The 22,111-nt window shown below is 38.4% G+C and overlaps 1 protein-coding gene and 1 non-coding gene across 2 annotated transcripts in view; one reads left to right on the forward strand and one right to left on the reverse strand.

Annotated features, from left to right (window-relative positions):
• Positions 1 to 5,481: 5,481 nt before the first annotated feature.
• Positions 5,482 to 22,111, forward strand: part of itga11b (integrin, alpha 11b) — a 37,591-nt gene continuing 20,961 nt past the window's right edge. Inside the window, exons 1-10 of the mRNA XM_060886751.1 lie at positions 5,482 to 5,592; positions 6,604 to 6,715; positions 9,540 to 9,649; positions 9,785 to 9,876; positions 12,082 to 12,196; positions 12,339 to 12,466; positions 14,026 to 14,174; positions 14,352 to 14,496; positions 18,448 to 18,610; positions 18,777 to 18,847. Of these exons, the coding sequence (XP_060742734.1) occupies positions 5,532 to 5,592; positions 6,604 to 6,715; positions 9,540 to 9,649; positions 9,785 to 9,876; positions 12,082 to 12,196; positions 12,339 to 12,466; positions 14,026 to 14,174; positions 14,352 to 14,496; positions 18,448 to 18,610; positions 18,777 to 18,847 (1,146 nt within the window). The 5' untranslated portion in view covers positions 5,482 to 5,531. The remainder of the gene's footprint in view (positions 5,593 to 6,603; positions 6,716 to 9,539; positions 9,650 to 9,784; positions 9,877 to 12,081; positions 12,197 to 12,338; positions 12,467 to 14,025; positions 14,175 to 14,351; positions 14,497 to 18,447; positions 18,611 to 18,776; positions 18,848 to 22,111) is intronic.
• trnat-agu (transfer RNA threonine (anticodon AGU)) lies at positions 13,174 to 13,247 on the reverse strand. The gene has a single exon. It is a non-coding gene; the product is annotated as a tRNA-Thr (tRNA).

The raw sequence follows: 22,111 nt of genomic DNA on the forward strand, positions 1-22,111 counted from the left end.
TGCTGGGCCTTGAACCCTGATCAACAACCCAGAGCCTTAACCAGTTGAGCCACCACTGTCCCGACACTTGTACTTAATGCCTTGAATTCTTGTTGAATGGGCAACTCACATCTATAAGTTTGAAATTACTCTCACTCACTCATTTTCTACCGCTTATCCAAACTACCTCGGGTCACGGGGAGCCTGTGTCTATCTCAGGCATCATCGGGCATCAAGGCAGGATACACCCTGGACGGAGTGCCAACCCATCGCAGGGCACACACACACACACACTCTCATTCACTCACGCACTCACGCACTCACACACTAGGGACAATTTTCCAGAGATGCCAATCAACCTACATGCATGTCTTTGGACTGGGGGAGGAAACCGGAGTACCCGGAGGAAACCCCCGAGGCACGGGGAGAACATGCAAACTCCACACACACAAGGCAGAGGCGGGAATCGAACCCCCAACCCTGGAGATGTGAGGCGAACGTGCTAACCACTAAGCCACCGTGCCCCCCAGTTTGAAGTTAGTGTGACTGTAAATTTTGTCTGTCGGTTCCTCAGGAGCTCTCGGTTCCACAATTCCACTGGACTACAAACTGTTGTAGAAAGGACATTATTTACATTGACATCATTTCCTGTCCTGTGTCACCTAAATGAGAATGAGGTTCACTTCTGAATCTGGTTCCTCTCAAGGTTTCTTCCTCATATCATCTCAGGGAGATTTTCCTCACCATCGTCACCTCAGGCTTGATCATTAGGGATAGATGTTAGAGATAAATAGTAACTTCATTTTAAACTTTACAAATTGTATTCTGTTTCTATACTTGTGTAAAGCTATGCACACATCATGCATTGGATGCTGTACAGAAAAATAGAAAAAAAAAACCAACATAAAATTTAATAAAATTAACAAAAGGAACAAGTGCAGTGTATATGTCAGTATATGTATGAGAAAAAAAGGGTTATGGCAGGTCATATGTGCATAAGAATAGTATGTGCAAAATAGACTACATATATATATATATATATATATATATATATATATATATATATATATATATATATATATATATATATATATATATATATATATATAGTTCAAATAGAATATGTATATGTGTATACATGTGTATATGTATATGTATGTGTTTATATATATTTCATTGTATGTACAAGAGTAACCAAGAAATATACAGTGTATGTACAGATAATATACATAAATAGATGGAAACTAGGGTAGGCAATAAATGTAGTTATATACAATTATAATTGGTAGAAAAAGATAATAATGGAATGAGCTATAAAGGTTAAGTGGCTTTTTTCGGGGGCCCTGGGGTGGTAGCTTTGGTGGTCCTGGGGTTCGAGCTCACAACCATTTGATTTGAGTAGTGATCAGTCACACTGAGCTACCACTGAGATATAAAGCGTTGTGTTTAAAGTGTTGATGATAATGAAGTGTTCTGTCTTCAGACCTGTCAAAATTCTATACAGTATTTGTGAATGAGCTTAATTATATTGTGTGATAAACATTACACAGTATTGTAGATTCATACGTCTTTTTATTGCAATACTGTGCAGTGAACTAAACCTTGCTTTTCCTATACTGCCCTCATGTGGATGTGAGTACAGACTCATCCATTAAACCATAATCTTCTGATCCTTTAATCTGGTTTGGAGTAAAACTACATGAGCACTACTACAATTATCTAACAAACAGTGATCAGATGTGTGTGTGTGTGTGTGTGTGTGTGTGTGTGTGTGTGTGGCTTGCTTATCATCTCACGTCTTTGCAGCCTTATTTCAGACTTTCCACTATTCTGTTTTAATCATAAAAACTTTTAGCTGGATCGACTTTGTATTAAGATTAAGAGCACAAATTACAATGACTTCAGTTTTGGAGTTGGCAACTTACTACAGAACGGAAGATTAAGTCATTAATGTCAATGACAGCCAAATAAATGCAATTAAATTTAAATTAATGCTCTTTTCAGGAAGAATATGTCTAAAACTCATTCAAACTCAAGGCTAAGAATATGTTAACGATTGCATTATGTCACCAAATTAAATAAGCATGTGTGTGGTAGGCTTCTGAGGTATTTAACTAGGGCAGGTTGACGAGCTCTCTGTCCATATGCTGTCCGGTGTAACACACACTCTATAGAGCATTATAGAGCATTATAGAGCCTACCTTTTCACTTCTACTGTATGTACAATTTCCCATTACAAAGACCCACTAAATGTATAAGATGTGTATATTTAACTAAGACCACTGGTTTTATACTAATAGTTTTTACATTCTGTTTTTTTTTCCACCTCCCATACAGATACCTTCTTGTCTTCTAGTATCAACACTGTATTTTATTTAATATTTTTGTTATTTAAGCTTTTATGCTTGTGTATATTATTTTAACATTTGCTTTATTTATTTATTTATTTATTTATTTATTTATTTATTTACAAATTAAGTAATGTATTTATTTATTAGATTTATTTATTATTATTATTATTATTATTATTATTATTATTATTATTATTGTTGTTGTTGTTCTTCTTCTTCTTATTATTATTATCATTATTATTGTTGTTGTTGTTGTTGTTGTTATTATTATTATTATTATTATTATTATTATTTATGGTTGTGATGATGATTATTATGGGGTGTTCCATGTGCGAGGGTTCATTTCCCCCCTCTGCCCTGTGTGCATGGTGTTTGAATGTTCTTCTTGTGCTTCAGGGGTTTCCTCTGTGTACTTTGGTTTCCTCCCCAAGCTCAAAGACATGCAGTCAGCTGATTGGAATCTAAAGTGTTAGTGGTGTGTGAATGGGTTGTGTGAGTGTGTGTGTGATTGTCCGCTGAGTCCCTGGGATAGAAAACAGACGGATGAATGATTTTTTTTAAAATTAATTTACATAAGTAAATGACATTATTTTATTATTTATTTATAACCTAACAATCCTTTTGTACAACGAATCTTGTGCATATTCTTGAACCTATTGGCAAATATGGCGTAAGCCTAAATTAATATTAAATACTTTGCTCATTCACATAAGATTATATATTAAGGATATTTGTTGTTTATTGTCTCCGCTAACTTTTTTCATTGCTTGTAGTGAATGAGTTGAGACTTTTCTATCATTTGTCTATATATGATTAATATCATAACATCGGTTGTACCTGAATGTGCTCTGAATACAAGGAATTTGTCCTTAAGAAACTTCATACGGACATTTTAATGGACCTCTTTGGCTATTAATGGCGCTTTCTTTGATATGAAGTCAAGCCTGTTGTGATAGCTAAGGTACAGAAGGTCTGGAAGCAATTTGTAAGTTCTGAGTCACTGCTGTGAAATATACCAATAAGGTCAGTGCTTTTGGTGTGGTTACAGCTACTGACTTGCCTCCTGCTTTCAGGATATTCCTTTGTTTTTTAAGGAGTGTAATTTTCAGCAGGCATTCTCAGTCTAATGGGCTGTTTTTGATGAATCACTGGAGTTGAGATGTGAGAACTACAGCGAGGTTTACATTCACAGATTTGAATGATAAAAATAGCATAAAAAGGAATAACTTCGGTGTTTAAAGGCAAAATGTTATCAAGTCAAGTCAAGTCAAGAAGCTTTTATTGTCATTTCAACCATACTGTATATAGCTGTTGCAGTACACAGTGAAAGGAGACAACGTTTCTTCAGGATCAAGGTGCTACATAAAACAAAGACAGGGCTGGGACTTAGTAAGTAGTCTTAGCCACATAAAGTGCAACTGTGCGACCTGGTGCAAACAGTGCAGGACAAGACAGACAAGACAGTGCAGGACAATACAAACAAGACAGTGCAGGACAAGACAGACAAGACAGTGCAGGACAAGACAGACAAGACAGTACAGGACAATACAAACAAGACAGTACAGGACAAGACAGACAAGACAGTGCAGGATAAGACAGACAAGACAGTGCAGGACAATACAAACAAGACAGTACAGGACAAGACAGACAAGACAGTGCAGGACAATACAAACAAGACAGTGCAGGACAAGGCAGACAAGACAGTGCAGGACAATACAAACAAGACAGTGCAGGACAATACAAACAAGACAGTGCAGGACAGTACAAACAAGACAGTGCAGGACAATACAAACAAGACAGTGCAGGACAAGACAGACAAGACAGTGCAGGACAATACAAACAAGACAGTGCAGGACAAGACAGACAAGACAGTGCAGGACAATACAAACAAGACAGTGCAGGACAAGACAGACAAGACAGTACAGGACAGTACAAACAAGACAGTGCAGGACAAGACAGACAAGACAGTGCAGGACAAGATAGACAAGACAGTGCAGGACAATACAAACAAGACAGTGCAGGACAAGACAGACAAGACAGTACAGGACAATACAAACAAGACAGTGCAGGACAATACAAACAAGACAGTGCAGGACAAGACAGACAAGACAGTGCAGGACAATACAAACAAGACAGTGCAGGACAAGACAGACAAGACAGTGCAGGACAATACAAACAAGACAGTGCAGGACAAGACAGACAAGACAGTACAGGACAGTACAAACAAGACAGTGCAGGACAAGACAGACAAGACAGTGCAGGACAAGATAGACAAGACAGTGCAGGACAATACAAACAAGACAGTGCAGGACAAGACAGACAAGACAGTACAGGACAATACAGACAAGACAGTGCAGGACAATACAAACAAGACAGTGCAGGACAAGACAGACAAGACAGTGCAGGACATTACAAACAAGACAGTGCAGGACAAGACAGTGCAGGTCCCTGAGATAGTGTATAAGCAACAACTGAAATATTGTACAGTATGTCAATTATATGTATCAATTATAATGTCTTCCAATATGCCGTACAAGCCTCATATGCGAAGGTGTCAGGTGGTAAAAGTCATTTGATGTGATGTTCAATATGCTTTGGATGCTACTGGAAAACAATTGATATTCAAGAGCTATTTTATAATTATGTGGTACTGATGCTTTCCCAGGTATAGACAACCATTGTGGATGTGTGGATGTGTGGATGTGTGGATGGTTTCTGGAATGTAGCCAACGTGTTTACTGTAAGCTGCGAAGCCTTAGGCAGTAGACCGGTTAACATACACCGGCTAAGCATCTAAAGTGTTTCCTCATTTTTCTCTGAGAGAGGGATTTTTGTAAACATGCACTAATTTCAAATAGAAAAAAAAACACTTCTTCATAATAATCTCTCTCTAAATAACATGTGACTCTGCTCAACTAAACTTTAAAAAAATGTTTTTTTACTTTTCTCTCTCTTTCTCTCTCTCTTTCATGCATGGAATGCGTGTAGTAATGTGTGTGTGTGTGTGTGTGTGTGTGTGTGAGCTTCTCGATCGTCATTCTACAGTGTGCGGTTTCAGTGCACCTCCTTGCTGATGTGAGCCACTCCTCCTTCAGATTTAGTCTTGCTGCAACAAAGCACTTGTGTCTAAACAAACCAATCACAGGGAGTTGTGTGGATCGGCATACACACACGCGTGCACACTCTCACACTCACCTATGCATGGCTGCACTTATGGAGTATTATCCTATCATACTACTTTCCATCTGCTTCCTGCTCCCAGGTAAGACAAAGCACTGTGTCTGTGATTGTGATTGTGAACCAGCCTGAAAGGAGAACGTGTTATGATGGAGATTTAATCGATACAATATGCATGTGAGACCTGCTGCTGCTAATTTTGTAGAAAGTGCTTCCAATGATGGCAGTAACAATCACATTGGTTTTTGGGTAATTATAACCCATGTCAGGTTTACTTATGTGTCAGCAACTCATGGTAATATGGGGATTACCGTCTAATAAGGGCTGTTAAAGTGTTGGCTTGAATCTAAATAATATCTCAAGAGGAACAGTTGCTAATTGGTGGCATGTTTACACTGAGAGCCAAAAGGTGAAGGTTTTTTTTTTCTATTGCTTGTTACCGAAAGCCATTTACAAAAGACATGTTTGTATTTAAGGGCTTACAAACTAACTGCTCTCAGATCCCAATGGGATGCTTAATAAAGAGCAGGTGTATCGGGCGGGTAAAAGGTTAAGACTATAGATAAACGTCTGACACGTCGTAAGACATATACGGTAAATAAGGCATCCTATATAATCCTACAAGTGCCGAAAAGACTCACTCGGAGAGCAGATGAAGCAAATAAAGACAGATATGGAAGAAAGGGAAAGAGAGAGAGTGCAAAAAAATGACATCATGATACCAGATGGGGAATCATCTTGACCAGTTTACCTTTTTTTTTCAGATTGAACAGCTTCCTGTTGGAGAAATTAAATCTAAAGAGAAATAATTAGTATAGTATGGTATTTCTGCTTCACTTGGCAGTAGTAAAGAAGTCTTCCTGTACTCATTTCACTGACCTCTGCAGATAAACTATTAAAATTCAAAACAGATGAATCAGATTGAATCACTGAATCAGATATTAGGTAAAAGGAGTTTAGATACGTGGTCAGGACGTTTAATCCTGATACCGTGCCATTCAGAATCATATATTCTGGTGAGCTAGAAATTAATTTGGTCTGTTCAGTGATGAAAACTGTATGAAATATGACCATGTTATTTTATGTCTCTTTTAAGGGAGCAGGAACTGCTTCAGTATCGACACAAAGAAAGCTCAGATCATCTCCGGACCAAAAGAAACCCAATTTGGCTACACGGTGCAACAACACGAGGCTCTTGGTCAGAAATGGTATGATGTTTTTTCTGGAATATCTCCAGCAAAATGATGTGGTGCATCCAAGAAAAGATATAGATAAACACCTCTATCTTTGACTTGTCAAGATTTCTTTCACTGGATACAAAAAAAAAGGATTGAAATTTCTATTAACAGCACAAGATTTGTAAAAGGTGTAATTTGATTTGTTAAGAAAGCAAGAAAAGTGATGTTATGACTCGCAACTTCAAAAGGTGTTTTATGGCAGAAACTATATGGCACTATTATTTTTTTAATAAACTACATGTAGATTTATTGCAGAAATCACAGAGGAAAAGCTCTAGAAAAGCTTCATAGTGCTGAACATCCCGGTCATATTTTTCTCAGAGCAGATTTGTATTTGGTCCCCGACGCTGTCTCCTGGCCAGGAGTCTGAGCCGTGTCTTGCCAAAGACCTCTGAGCAAACATTCACGATTCATGCCTGATATCATTCAAAGCATTTCACCTCCATAAAATGAGTCATACAGTCAAGATAAGGTGAAATAAACAATACAAAATGAAAAATAAAAAAAAACTTTTCATTCTGTGTATACACAAATATTTATTCCAGACTAGGAAAATCGGGTTAAATCGGTCTCAGGTAAAAGAATGCGAAATTTACTTTCACATTCATTCCACATGGTGTTTAATTGGAGCCAAACATTTCAAATCATCTGGATTAAAAAAAAAAATCTAAAATCTCAAAGCCAGACCTCACAAATTGAAGGTCTAAAACAGAGGTCTGGATTAATATTAGATCATGGAACAACAACAACAACAACAACAACAACAACAAACTGCTTTTAATGAAACTACTTTTAGTGAGGACGTGATGGTCCAGCGATCAAGGCGCTGGGTTTCTAATCAGAAGGTTGGGGTTCAAGCCCATAAGCTGCTGAGACATCTATGTTGGGTCCTTGAGCAAGGCCCTTAACCTCACCTGCTCCAGGTAACCTCACCTGCTCCATACTCATACTCATAATAGCCTGGGATATGCGAAAACCCGGGAAGTCGTGGCCTAATGGTTAGAAAATCTGACTCCTAACCCTAAGGTTGTGGGTTCAAGTCTCGGGCCGGCATTACCACGACTGAGGTGCCCTTGAGCAAGGCAACGAATATTAATTATTATATAAAACAAAAGTCATAAATAAGGTGCCAGTTAATATATTCGTGGCATTTATACACATTTATACGCAACGGGTGCGTATTTGTCTTCCATTTGCTTGTTTGTTTTGGCAGCTTTGTGAGGTCCTTTTTTTTTTTCTCTAAGAATAAAGTAGTCAAAGGGCTCCGGGTTGTTCATTGTTTTGTTGCCACTGATTACCATTTAAAACTATTATCTTTGAGTCAGCTCCACATGGGTATCATAAAAACCCAGCAGAAAACACTTAACGTGTAACTCAATTAAGGTAACTCCACTCAACTCGAAGCTGGCCATCTACTTCCTGTTTTTGAACTTGAGGTTTCTCAGCCCTGATGGTTAACTCGCATTCCTTCAGGAATACAAATTGTTTTGTCCTTTGAAGTTCGCAGGTAAATAAGTGGAAAGTATTTGCACTTGTCTAGCAACCTGTCTGCTCGGTTCGTGTAGCACTAGCGGCTTCTGGAAAGTATGCGCTGTGGTTTGTTTTTCCCAAGAGTCCTACTGTGCATCTCATCATAGTTTAACTTAACAGAGGCAGAAAGCAAACCTTCTGGCATGTGACGCTTTAGGAATGCGAGCGAATCCACAGAAGCACACCAGATTCAGGAATTCTGTAGTATGTACAGAAAAAAAAAAATCTCAGTAGTTTCAGTACTCCACAGTCCTAATCACCACATATGGTATTATGATTTGTGACGGGTTTGGTTTCCGGGTGATTCAGGGATAAAAGAAGTTATGAGCGGTGATACATTTTCCAAGAATTGAATCCCTGCTGATTTTGGTGCCAAGAAATTCAGTTTTTAATCATTATCTTTTTTTTTTTTTTTTTTTTTCCTTAATTTTTTGTTTTTTTTCCTTAATTTTTTAAAGTTTTTGTTGGGGGGGGGGACACGGTGGCTTAGTGGTTAGCACGTTCGCCTCACACCTCCAGGGTCGGGGTTCGATTCCCACCTCCGCCTTGTGTGTGGAGTTTGCATGTTCTCCCCGTGCCTCGGGGGTTTCCTCCGGGTACTCCAGTTTCCTCCCCCGGTCCAAAGACATGCATGGTAGGTTGATTGGCATCTCTGGAAAAATTGTCCCTAGTGTGTGAGTGCATGAGTGAATGAGAGTGTGTGTGTGCCCTGCGATGGGTTGGCACTCCGTCCAGGGTGTATCCTGCCTTGATGCCCGATGACACCTGAGATAGGCACAGGCTCCCCGTGACCCGAGGTAGTTCGGATAATCGGTAGAAGATGAATGAATGAATGAATGATGATGTTTTTGTTGGCACAATATTGTTAACATACACACTGGAAATCATTAGCTATTAGCTGAAGTAGAAGTAGTTGCTCCTGGAAGGAAGTACTCATTACTCATCACTGCCTTACCTTCCTGACCTTTTAGTTCCAGCTCTTAGGTGTAGATAATTGAGGTACTTTAAGTACTTTATAGTCTGTAACAAATAAACTCGTAAAAATTCATAGAAGAGCTGTCAGTAAAACTTTTGCATTGACTTACTTTGTATGTAAAGTTTTGTATTTTACAAAGAATCTGATTCAACACAAATACAATTTTGGTCACTGAAGCAACTACTTGAATAAAAAAAAAAAAAAACATAACATGGTGCTAACTGAGGATGGTTTTGGATAGTAAAGAGAAAAAGTATATACAGTATGTTTTGTTCTATCTTGTTCTAGGCTCCTTGTTGGTGCTCCGTTTGAGAAGAACGGTGAAAATGAGACCGGGGATGTGTACAAGTGCCCACTGGATAGCTCGACTAAGACAAAATGTTCTCGCCTCAACTTAGGTACTGTATTCTCTGGATTCCTGGCGGAAAAATTTATTTTGCACCAATAATAATTAAAAAATGTAAAAAAAAAAATTGAACTGACACAGCAGTTTCCATTGAAATTAATGTTATAAACATTTTTTTTTCCTGAAGGAGGGACGACTCTAAAAAATGTATTCGAACACAAGGACAAAATGAGACTAGGGATGTCCCTAACCTCCAACCCAAAGGATAACAGCTTTGTGGTAAGTGTGATTTTTTATAATAGTTTTATTCAAAGCGTCTGTTCTTATGATTACAATGCTAATGAAAAAAGATCTGGAATAAAATCAGTGTTGGATTTTGTGGTGCAGGCGTTTCACTAGTGAAATGCAATATAAATAAATAAATAAATAAATAAATAAATAAATAAATAAATAAATAAAATAGGGATTGACTTGTAATGAATACATACTGTATAGCAGGAGGTGTATTTAGGTGTATTAAGCTACACGTGTGGCTTTTGGTGCACATTTATGTACAAAAATATATTCTTAGATCAGATTAAATACTATTTACTAAGAGATCAAAAAGCTCGATCAAAATTAGGGATGTACCGATACCACTTTTTCTCTTCCGATCCGATACCAGCGTTTGCCGTTCTTTTCTACCTTTAAAACTAAAGAATGTAAAGTTATTAAGATTTATTTGTTTCTGGCAGGGGTCACGGTGGCTTAGTGGTTAGCACGTTCGCCTCACACCTCCAGGGTTGGGGTTCGATTCCCGCCTCCGCCTTGTGTGTGTGGAGTTTGCATGTTCTCCCCGTGCCTCTGGGGTTTCCTCCGGGTACTCCGGTTTCCTCCCCCGGTCCAAAGACATGCATGGTAGGTTGATTGGCATCTCTGGAAAAATTGTGCCCTGTGATGGGTTGGCACTCCGTCCAGGGTGTATCCTGCCTTGATGCCCGATGACGCCTGAGATAGGCAAAGGCTCCCCGTGACCTGAGGTAGTTCGGATAAGTGGTAGAAAATGAATGAATGAAGGAATGTTTCTGGCAAAGAAATACAAAAATCCCCATTACTGGATGAAAAATGAAAACACAAGAAACCTTAAAAAATTATTAATGCAGTAGCAAACAGTACTTTTAACAGTTAGTGGTTTAACAGTTACTGCAATTATTAAATTATTTTCTGAAGAAAAGGCAATATTTTAAAGTGTATCTTAAATGAGAACTCTTGAAACACAATGCAAAATGTATTAAACAGTAAACCTTGCACCCAAATGAGCGACATGTTTAACGCGCTGAGGTAAATGAAAAGGGCGCCTGCTAAACTTGTCTGTCTGTCGTAGCGCTGTCGTAGGCGGTTCATTCATTCATTCATTCATCTTCTACCGCTTATCCGAACTACCTCGGGGCAGGATACACCCTGGACGGAGTGCCAACCCATCGCAGGGCACACACACTCTCATTCACTCACGCAATCACACACTACAGACAATTTGTCCAGAGATGCCAATCAACCTACCATGCATGTCTTTGGACCGGGGAGGAAACCGGAGTACCCGGAGGAAACCCCCGAGGCACGGGGAGAACATGCAAACTCTACACACACAAGGCGGAGGCGGGAATCGAACCCCCAACCCTGGAGGTGTGAGGCGAACGTGCTAACCACTAAGCCACCGTGCCCCCGTCGCAGGCGGTTGTGCAACATATTTCCTATAAAATGTATTATATTTATTTTCATTAATGCAATTTAATATATAAGTGTATTTTTCTTATAAGTTCAAGCAATAGTCTATGATGTTTGCTGTTCATTAATCAACCACCACGGGCATGGGCGTCGGAAGCAAATAAAAAGTGGGCGTGTCCTGTCCCACACACATATAATTGTTCCGACGCCCATGGATTTCAGGAATCAGGAGCGTGGTCAATGCTGTAGGTAAAACCCGGAATGGAGTTTAATTTATTAGTTCATTCCTCAAGTGGAATGGATTCGACTGGCGGCGCTCTGAAAAGTAATATAAAAAAAAGACATGCGCTGAATAGAGACGGTAAAAGTAGGTGGGTCCAATATAATTGGTCTTAAAAAGTGGGTGGATCCTGTCCCACACACATATAATGGTTCCGACGCCCATGACCAAGGGTATCGGATTTGGATCGGTCACGCTCCACCGATACCCGATCCACTCGAAATGCTTGGATTGGTGCCGATACCGATCCGAAATATCGGATCGGTACATCCCTAATCAAAATAGATTAAAAATAACACAAAGTTTTGATATCACACTTTCTGTTTTGCCAGAACAGTATGAAAAGTTCGTTTCTGGTCATAAAAATTGACACTGATCACTAATGCATGTAAATGTAAACCATTAATTTATACTTAATATTTTCCTTGCATGAAAATTGAGCTCTGAATCTTCTAAATTTTTGGGATATTCTGTGTGTTACAAAATGTTTTGTACTTCAGGCTTGCGGTCCATTATGGTCGTACGAATGTGGTACATCCTTATACAGTACAGGAATCTGCTCCAGTGTTGATAGCTCTTTTAACTTCTCACACAGCATTGCGCCTGCCTTTCAGAGTAAGACCTTGTTTTCTCATTTTTTTGTTTAAAATGCTGCCATTGATAAGAATTTGGATGGAAATAAACAAATCTGTGGATGTTCATTTTTAAATAGATGCAGATATTATTGAAAGTTGATTGTACATTCGTTTGCTATCAGGATGTGAAACATATATGGATATAGTCATAGTTCTGGATGGATCGAACTCTATATACCCCTGGTTTGAGGTGCAAGACTTCCTGATCAACGTCCTGCAGAAGTTCGCTATTGGTCCAGGACAGATTCAGGTATGTCTGGAGCATAGTCGTAGCTGTAGCTGCTTATAAATCTTTGCATGGATTGGAATTTGGATATCTAGGAGAAAATGTACTGAATGGAAATAATAATATCTGTCATAAGAAAGTTGTTATGTTTGTTGTTATTTTGTTACTATTGACAAATTTCTTGTCTAAAGCAAAGCTCTGGATTTATTTAAAATGAATTGTAATGCAAATCTAGGACCATGGTTATGATGCATTAAAGTGACATAAACTGTTTTCCCAGAAAATGGAAGTATAGAGAGATAGAAGCCTTTATTATCACCACATATACATTACAGCAGAACACTTTTCTTCACATATCCCAACTGAGGAGGTTGCGGTCAGAGTGCAGGGGCAGCTATGATACAGCACCCCTGGAGCAGGGAGGGTTGAGGGCCTTGCTCAAGGGCCCAGCAGTGGCAGCTTGAACTCCAATACACAACCCAGAGCCTCAATTTGAGACATTTGAAACAAATTTGGTGCTAATTAGAAGTACAAGCTCACCTCATTTAAATATCTTTTTCTGTGTGACTTTCTGGTCTCAGATTTATTTATTTATTTTTTTTGCTATCATTTAAGCAACCATCTTTTATTTATCTTCACACATAGACACATGCAATGGTGTGTTTTGCTGCATTGGCACAATATATTTCTCCAATCAACAACCCAGAGCCTTAACCACTTGAGCCAACCAAAGGCACCGCTGGGATTCGAACCCAGGATCTCCTGTTTACTAGACAGGCGCTTTAACCAACTAAGCCACGGCACCATTTGATAGAGAGATAGATAGATAGACAGACAGTATTGATAGATAGATAGATAAAAAAACATTTATCAGTCCTTATGACTTTATTCAAATATTATGCTCTTTATTTAAATGTATACAATAATATTTTCGTTATATAGTTTGTTCTCTTTATTCCTGATACAGAACCCGTCCTATTAAAACTGCCGTAAGACTCTTAGAGAGCAAGTCTGGCCTTTTAGAGTTCTTGTTTCTTGTAATAAACCTCAGATTATGATAGGTCTAGTCAATCAATCACGATCCAGAGCCAGGCCTTATGTTTGCCTTTACACTTCTACAACCGTATACTGTAATGAGTTCTAATCTATCAGGTGTCACCCCGAAGGCGATGAGATCCCTTTTGAGTCTGCTTCCTCTCAAGGTTTTCTGTGGTCTCAGGGACTTTTTAATTGCCTCTGTTGAACTTGGCTTGCTCATTCAGGATCTAAATCTACATCCAGATTTCTGCCTTGTGACAGTGTCTACTGTTAAAAAGTACTAATCTTATAAAATTGAACTAAAGGCTATTGATGTATCGATGTAGGATTAATCCCATTGAATTTAAATTACTAGGTCTAGGTGTGTGTGTGTGTGTGTGTGTGTGTTATTGACCTAGTAATTTAAATTAAAAGGTATTTTATATATACATAGATATATCATGGACTTCTTAGCTGTACTTCACAGACACCTGGAGATCCTCAAACCCCAATTTGAGAGTCATGGCTCTAAGTATTTTATGCCTGGTTCGTCATGCTCTCCACAGGTTGGAGTGGTGCAGTACGGAGAGAGAGTGGTTCATGAGTTCCGCCTGGACGATTTCCAGACAGTCGAGGAAGTAGTGAGTGCTGCACAGAATATTATCCAACGTGGAGGAGAGGAGACTCGCACAGCACTTGGGATCAACGTTGCACGGTATACCAAAAGCAGACTTTTTTTTTTTTTTTTTTAATTCTTCTTGAAAATGTTTACACTTGTCTGGTTTTAAAATCCTTACAAACCTAGAAATGCGTACCATCAATGGCTTGTTAATGACAGGAATTTGACATTGTCAGTTGAAAGGATCCTTTTCCACTTAAATGTCATCTGTAGTTCTCAGGCTTTCAAACGTGGAGGGCGTCCAGATGCCAAGAAAGTGATGATTGTGATAACTGATGGAGAATCACACGATAGCCCAGACCTAAAAAAAGCAGTCGAAGAGAGCGAGAAAGACAACATCACACTGTATGGAATCGCTGTGAGTCTGCTTTACCATCCGTTTGCTATTCGGTTCAAATTAATTTCTAATCAAATATATCGAGGGTCCTGATTAATTGTTAATTACTTGTGTTTACTTTTGCTATCATTAGCCAATAAGTACATTTTTATTTGTGTACAAGCATTAATAATGTTACAAACACACAGACAAGGGGAGTTTATGACAGCAACTTTTAATTGGTTGGCACTGATTTAATCCTGGATTTGTTTTGTTCATTCCCTGATATATCAAATTTATATGATATATCTGATATATAAAAATTGTAGAATTGCATCTATATAATATTAAAGTATTAAAAATAATTATTCAAATATCTGATATGTCTTTCCTGGGATCTCTAAATAAGATCATCGCTGAGATTGTGTGTATAGGCACAATGTATATAGTGTGTATAGTGTTTTGGCATATCGTACTGCGTAGTCCAGGAAAACTACTACAAAGTGATACCGAAAAATCGGAAAGCAGATGCAGTTTAGTTTTTTCCCATTTCGAGTGTCCCAGTACTGTCGCTGGTACTGACACTGATCACAGCAACCTGGTGAAAGCATTTGAAGTACCATCACAAAAGTACGGTGGCCGAGAAGTGCAAAACAAATTAACAAATCCGAAAACACATTAACAAATCCGAAAACACATTAACAAATCCGAAAACAAATGAACAAACCCGAAAACAAATTAACAAATCCGAAAACACATTAACAAATCCGAAAACACATTAACAAATCCGAAAACAAATGAACAAACCCGAAAACAAATTAACAAATCCGAAAACACATTAACAAATCCGAAAACAAATGAACAAATCCGAAAACACATTAACAAATCCGAAAACACATTAACAAATCCGAAAACACATTAACAAATCCGAAAACAAATGAACAAACCCGAAAACAAATTAACAAATCCGAAAACACATTAACAAATCCGAAAACAAATGAGCAAATCCGAAAACACATTAACAAATCCGAAAACACATTAACAAATCCGAAAACAAATTAACAAATACGAAAACAAATTGACAAGACACCTGTCACTCAAGGTATACATGAAGTTCAACAGTCTGCTGCAGGGAAAAGTTGGAATGGATGGATGGAATGGATTACTGTGGATTACTTCTGTTATTTTCTTATATTTAAACGGAGAACTTTACACATTACACATAAGATTCCATACCTGTAGATCTTGAGTGACAGGTGTCTTGTCCAATGATCGGTATGTTTCCATTCAAAAACGATACACTACCGTTTCTGGGTTGTCTGACTTGTCGTTGTGTTTTCAAATTTGTTAATGTGTTTTCGGATTTGTTAATGTGTTTTCGGATTTGTTAATTTGTTTTGCACTTCTCGGCCACCGTACAAAAGTGCTCCAAACGGAAATCCAAAAGGGACTCAAGAAAATTAGGGAGGGAACAAGTTAAGCAGAGGGGGAGGTCCTATTGCACTCAGAGTAATAGGACATACCATGAAGTACTATCTTCTGCCAAGGCCAGGCAAACTTTACCCTCTTTTATTTGTCATTACCCACAAAGTTAAAAGTACACTGCTAATTGAACAAACCCAGGCCAATCCATGTCCAAAATTCCTGGGAATCAACCATCAATTTACCTCAAAATTACTGGGAATTAACCTCCAATCAGAGTCTGTATCTACCTGAAGAAGTAAAGTACGCATACCCTCTAGGGTACTGACCAGCATTTAATACTTCACCTCTGAAGCATTGAATACAGTCTTCCCAGCAGATCAGTGGCTCACCGCAACCCCAAATCAACCCCAAACTTTACTCCAACTCTTTGGTGTAGGCACTTGTGAAGTGTTGCCCCATACATACCGTATATTACGAGATCTAGTCCCCAGAATGCCACAGCAATGCAAAAGGCAGCTTCTTTACTGAGGCGATGGATCGGCTGAGCTCTCAGGATGGGGAAGCTTGCTGATGGTGCCAGCATATTGTGGTCAAGTGACATGTGGTCCTGATCTAGATAAATGGCCTCGATCAGATTTTCAGGCTGGTGGCGCTGGACACACTCTGACACATCTCTGGAATTTTGGCTTCTAACTGCTCTGGCTTAGTCATTCAGTTGATGACCTTCTCTGGATTCATTGTCTCAGAACTGCTAGCAGAACCTGTTGTTGCTGATCCTGCATTTTGGCCAAGGACTGGAACATTTGAGCAAGGGGTTGAGCTCCATGGCCAGTTTACATTGTTTACCAAGTAGTTTCTAGATTTAAACACAAATGTACCAGAATACATCTCAGGAAAGGTTTTCACTTTCAGCTTTGGACACATACATGTAGAAATATAACACATAAATATATGTGGGACAACAAGGTTCAGTTGTTAGACGTGATGTGTGCTATGTTAGGTTTAGGGTCATTATCTGTTTATCTCCATCCTAGCACAGAGCCACACTAAACCTCATCCTCACCTTCTTATGTTAGGGAATTTGTATCTATGTGCCATACACAAGGTCACATACACCGTCGCTTAAAAGTTTGTGAACCCTTTCGAAACTTCTATATTTCTTCATAAATATGACCCAAAACGTCATCAGACTTTCACACAAGTCCTAAAAGTAAACAAAGACACCTGATTGTCATCCCATTGACTGAAATCTCATGGACTCTAATTTGACCTTTAAATACAAATACTAAACCTAGAGGTTCACATACTTTTGTCAATCACAGATGTATAATATCGGAACATTTTCCTGACTAAAAAAATGGACCAAATGTAATATATTTGTCTGATCTGTTCGATTGGGTTCAATCTGTCACATTTTAGGACTTTTGTGAAACACTGATGACGTTTTGGTCAGATTTATGCAGAAATATATAAAAATATTTCTAAAGGTTTCACAAACTCTCAAACCCCCGAGGCACGGGGAGAACATGCAAACTCCACACACACAAGGCGGAGGCGGGAATCGAACCCCCAACCCTGCAGGTGTGAGGCGAACGTGCCAACCACTAAGCCACCATGCCACGTACACACAAGAAAATCATTTCTCTGATTTGGTGTGAAGGAAGTAAACAATGGTTTCTTTTCCTTGCAAAGTTATTTTAGTTATAGAGATGACAATAGCTGGTGGATGAATAATTAGGCACTCAACATTATGAACACTTAATAGAACGAGGCATAGAAGCCTTTATTATTGCCACATATACATTACAGCACATTCAGAGTGCAGGGGCAACTATGAGAACAGCACCCCTGGAGCAGGGAGGGTTGAGGGCCTTGCTCAAGGGCCCAACAGTGGCAGAGTGGCTGTGCTGGGCCTTGAACCCTGATCCTCCGATCAACAACCCAGAGCCTTAACCAGTTGAGCCACCACTGCCCCAACGCTTGTACTTAGTGCCTTGAATTCTTGTTGAATGGGCAACTCACAGCTGTAAGATTCATCAACACAGTGACAAAGGACACAGCCAACCCACGGTTTGAAATGTTCTACTGTGAGAACTTTCTTTTTTTTATAAGACAGGCCAGAATTCCAAAATATTACATCCAAAAGACTTGGCAGTTTTCTCTCTGGATTTCAAAACAGCAGTCAATTGATTTAAAGTCTACAGTACATCATTTCTTAATATTACATCTTGTCCTTCTGCACTAAGTTCTTTTAACTTATTCTAGTTTCACAGAAATTCAAGAACAGAATCTTGAATGTCTGTTTTATACAGTACTTGCCCTGAAATATTCTCTTCTCTTATGGATTTCACTGAACTGTGCTCAAGGTCCGGCCTTTATGGTTAATGGCGGTGATTGCAAATTGTCTAGATACTGTCTGCACAGTATACACTCACTCCTACAGCATAGAGGTAATCTTAAATAACTACATTTACTGAGGAGTTAACTGGTCTTGTCTGATATATCTTGGTTACAATGGTATTTCCTGAGGCTGTGGATGAGGATCAAGTTCCATGATGGTGTCCTCAGGTGCTTGGTTACTACAATCGACGTGGGATCAACCCTGAAGCGTTCTTGAGAGAGATCAAATTCATTGCCACTGACCCTGAGGAACACTTCTTCAGTGTGACAGATGAATCTGCTCTGAAGGACATTGTGGATGCCTTGGGGGAGAAGATCTTCAGCCTGGAGGGTAAGATTTAGTTGAATTGAATTGTTATGAAGGTTCAGAATGTTTACAGTGCTGTGCTTTCCTTCAACACGTATAAACAGACATTACAATGATTATTACATAGCAGTAACAGTATTAACTTAATCGAAGCTTAGCATAAGGCTAATAATCAACCATGACTCCATAGGAACGAGTCAGAATGGAACTGCATTTGGACTACAGATGTCACAGGCAGGATTTTCTTCACACATTGTGGAGGTAAGCTTGGCCCTCGATCATCCGTTCTATCTGAAAGGAACCCAAATACGATTATTGAATTAATAGTATAGATTTATTGAACCTGAGACTTTTACAATAGTTTTGAATTGTGCTAGACGATAGATTTTTTTTTTTCTATTTCCAAACCATATTTTATAGAGGAACTCAAAGGTGTATATAAATAAGGTGACAAATCTAATAAAGGAAATATATACTGATAAATATCTATGTTGAATGCAAGAAAAGTGTCATATTAAACTTGGGAATAGCTACTTTTGTTGTTATTTATTATACCAGGGCTGTCAAGTGTCACGCATTGAGAGTGACAGTCACTGATTCTGGTCTTTTCTCACGTTCTCCCGCCACACATCGTATTTCTCACACAGAAAAACTTTTTGACTATTTATCATATATTTAATAAGCCGCAGCGCCCAAAACGTATCAGTCCGCACCGCTGTGTCTATGGAACCGGGCAGGAATCAAGCGCGTCTCCCCTGGAGCTCTTAGTCGAGCCTGACACTTATCAGCCAATCAAAAAAAGAGGCTACACAATAGCCAATCAGAAAATAGCACTATTGTATCTGGGTAAGATTTAACACAACAACCAATGAAAAAAAACCAACATATTCATTAGAGAGGGTATTTTCAATGGTCAGTTTGAACAAAACCTCAACACGAGACAGCTTGTCTCTGGACGGGACATTGTCCTCAATCATGACCCTAAAAATGGCTGAGCTTGAGCTGAACTGTTTTATATGGGAGCAACATTACAAATGATAAAGGAGTCCAAAAAGGCAACAAACACTTAAAATAAACACCACCAGTCATAATCTCTCTCTCTCTCTCTCTCTCTCTCTCTCTCTCACACACACACACACACACACAAATTAATAAATGGATTTTAAACAAATACTTTGTATCTGGTTAAATTGCGGTCAGTGATCCTTATATATATAATAAGTTAAGTATATTGTACTGCACACGTGTGTGTGTGTGTATATATATATATGTACTTATATAATGACAATAAAGGCTATGTCATCTCTTAATTATCATGGAAACATCACAGAATGCTTGAGCAGGATATCAGGCATGTGTACACAAGGGTTTCAAATAAGAGATAAGGAAATATTCCAGGAAGTAAAATCATCAGTAATTAAATTTGTGACCATTTTATGATGGTCATTATGTAGATTTAAAAGGCTTCATGAGGAAAAAAATATATTCATATTTCTGTCCTAAGTTGCTTCATAGCAGGTGAGTCTTTCTTCAGCAAAGGAAAAAAAAAAAAAAAAAACACTTTCCTGGGAAAAATAACATGGGAGAAATGACACAAGTTCATACCTCACATTGCTGGATTCATAGTGCTACTTTGAACAATGGCATTTTGAGAGTCAAGATAATGTAATGGAAAGTTTTTTTTTTTCCCCTCTCTCTGACTTTTAAAGGAAAAAGCAGTCCACATATGGTTTTGTTGAGGTCAGACTCCTTCAATAAGGGACATGAAAACAAAACCACACTCACACGTGTCGTCGACTTTTCGCCGCACGATAATCAACATGCGAATATAAAGGATAATATAAAGTTTAGTTTTATTTGCTTGAGACTTATGAAACTTTAAATAACAATACCCTTCATGCATTTTATTAGAAATAGGGGTGTCATTAAAACTCGGTACAAATAAAACACAAGTGTAGGAAAAACAAATTTGAGATTTCTGGTTTAGTAGCTTGGCTCCATGGCACAGACGTGGAATATTAAAACTCTCTGCTGTTTACCTTTAAGTGCCAAACACTCCAGACTGTGAGACACTAACAGATCGCATTTGCAGATCTAGTCCCCTTTTAGCTGAAGTTATTTTCCACTTCACGTATACTTTTTCAGTTGTTTCCCATATTATACCTAGTTTACTCCTTTTAGATCCTTTTAGAAGCGTATTTTTTTTAATGATAATCTTCCTGTTTGGTTGGTCTTTGGTTCAGACTCAAGAACTTGAAGGATACAAGTTCAGGGTCCTCCTGAGGCCCACATGGCATTGCAGATTAAGGCATTTCATGATTCTGTACAAATAGTTGAGTATGAAATATAATGCTTAATATCAGACTTGGAAACGAGGTTTAAACCCGTTTCTATTTCTTTCCCTTTTTAAAAAAAAAAAAAAAAAAAAGAAAAGGTGTAAGTATAAATAAATTCTGATATTTTGGAGGTCATGTTTGATTCTAATTGTTATTATGACCTAATCATTATTTTTATTATTGCTAGATTAATCAGAGAGAATCAGTTGTCCAATCAGCTACCATTCCTTCACCTTATAAAATATACCATGCTGTTACTATTTTAACAATCCATATAAAATTTTTTCTTTGTTTCCAAGGCACAAATAAATGCCTGTAAATCATAATAGAACCGTAAAAGGTACTAAAAGCAGCTCATATTGTAGAACTGATATCACTGAGGGAGTTTACTGTGCGAATGTGCCGTGGCAGTCAGTCAAACTGTCCACGTCGACGCTCTGTGAATGAATAGTTGGCTAGCGTGTGCGCTGGGAGCCTTTAGCATGGCTCTCCTTATTTCTTGACAGCTGTAGAACTGACTGTAATGTCTAGAGCCGGAGGTTTTCAATTCGCCTGTGGATTTGAGCCAAAATTCTTGTATTTAAGATTTCATCTACGATCGGAAAATCGATGTGTAATACAATTAGGTTTGGGTTAAATGCTAGGTTACTGAGGGTAAGGCTGAGGGATTGTCTGCTATGAACACACACACACACACACATTACCAAATGTCAGAGAATGTGTTGGCAGTTAGTATTTTATATAATATGCTTGTGTGAAGGAGTGCTCTCATTTTTCATTGCCTTGCAAAGCTCGTTCTAGCTTTTCCCAGAACCTGTGCATGAGTGTATATATCGGTCTCCTGCACGACGTGTGAACCAACAGTACAGCATTAAATATATAGTTATTTATTATATTATTTCTTTTTTTTTTTTTTTTAATTAACTATACCTACATGATTTCTCTAAAATGCAATACAAACATAGGTAAGTGTAAAAACCATTAGAGTCACACACCTTTATGAAAGAGGTGTACAGTATATTACTCTAAACTACTGCCACTTTCATGGGTCTGTTTTGCTTATATTAGGGAAGGTATTTTGCCATTACAAATAGGTTATGTAAGAATGAACAGCCAGTGCAGATCCTGTTCAAATGGACGATTCGCTTCCAAGCCCATATTCAGCCTCAGTACATTACGTTATAGCACT

Source organism: Tachysurus vachellii, chromosome 14 (genome assembly GCF_030014155.1).
Source record: "Tachysurus vachellii isolate PV-2020 chromosome 14, HZAU_Pvac_v1, whole genome shotgun sequence".
In the NCBI taxonomy this organism is placed as follows: Eukaryota; Metazoa; Chordata; class Actinopteri; order Siluriformes; family Bagridae; genus Tachysurus; species Tachysurus vachellii.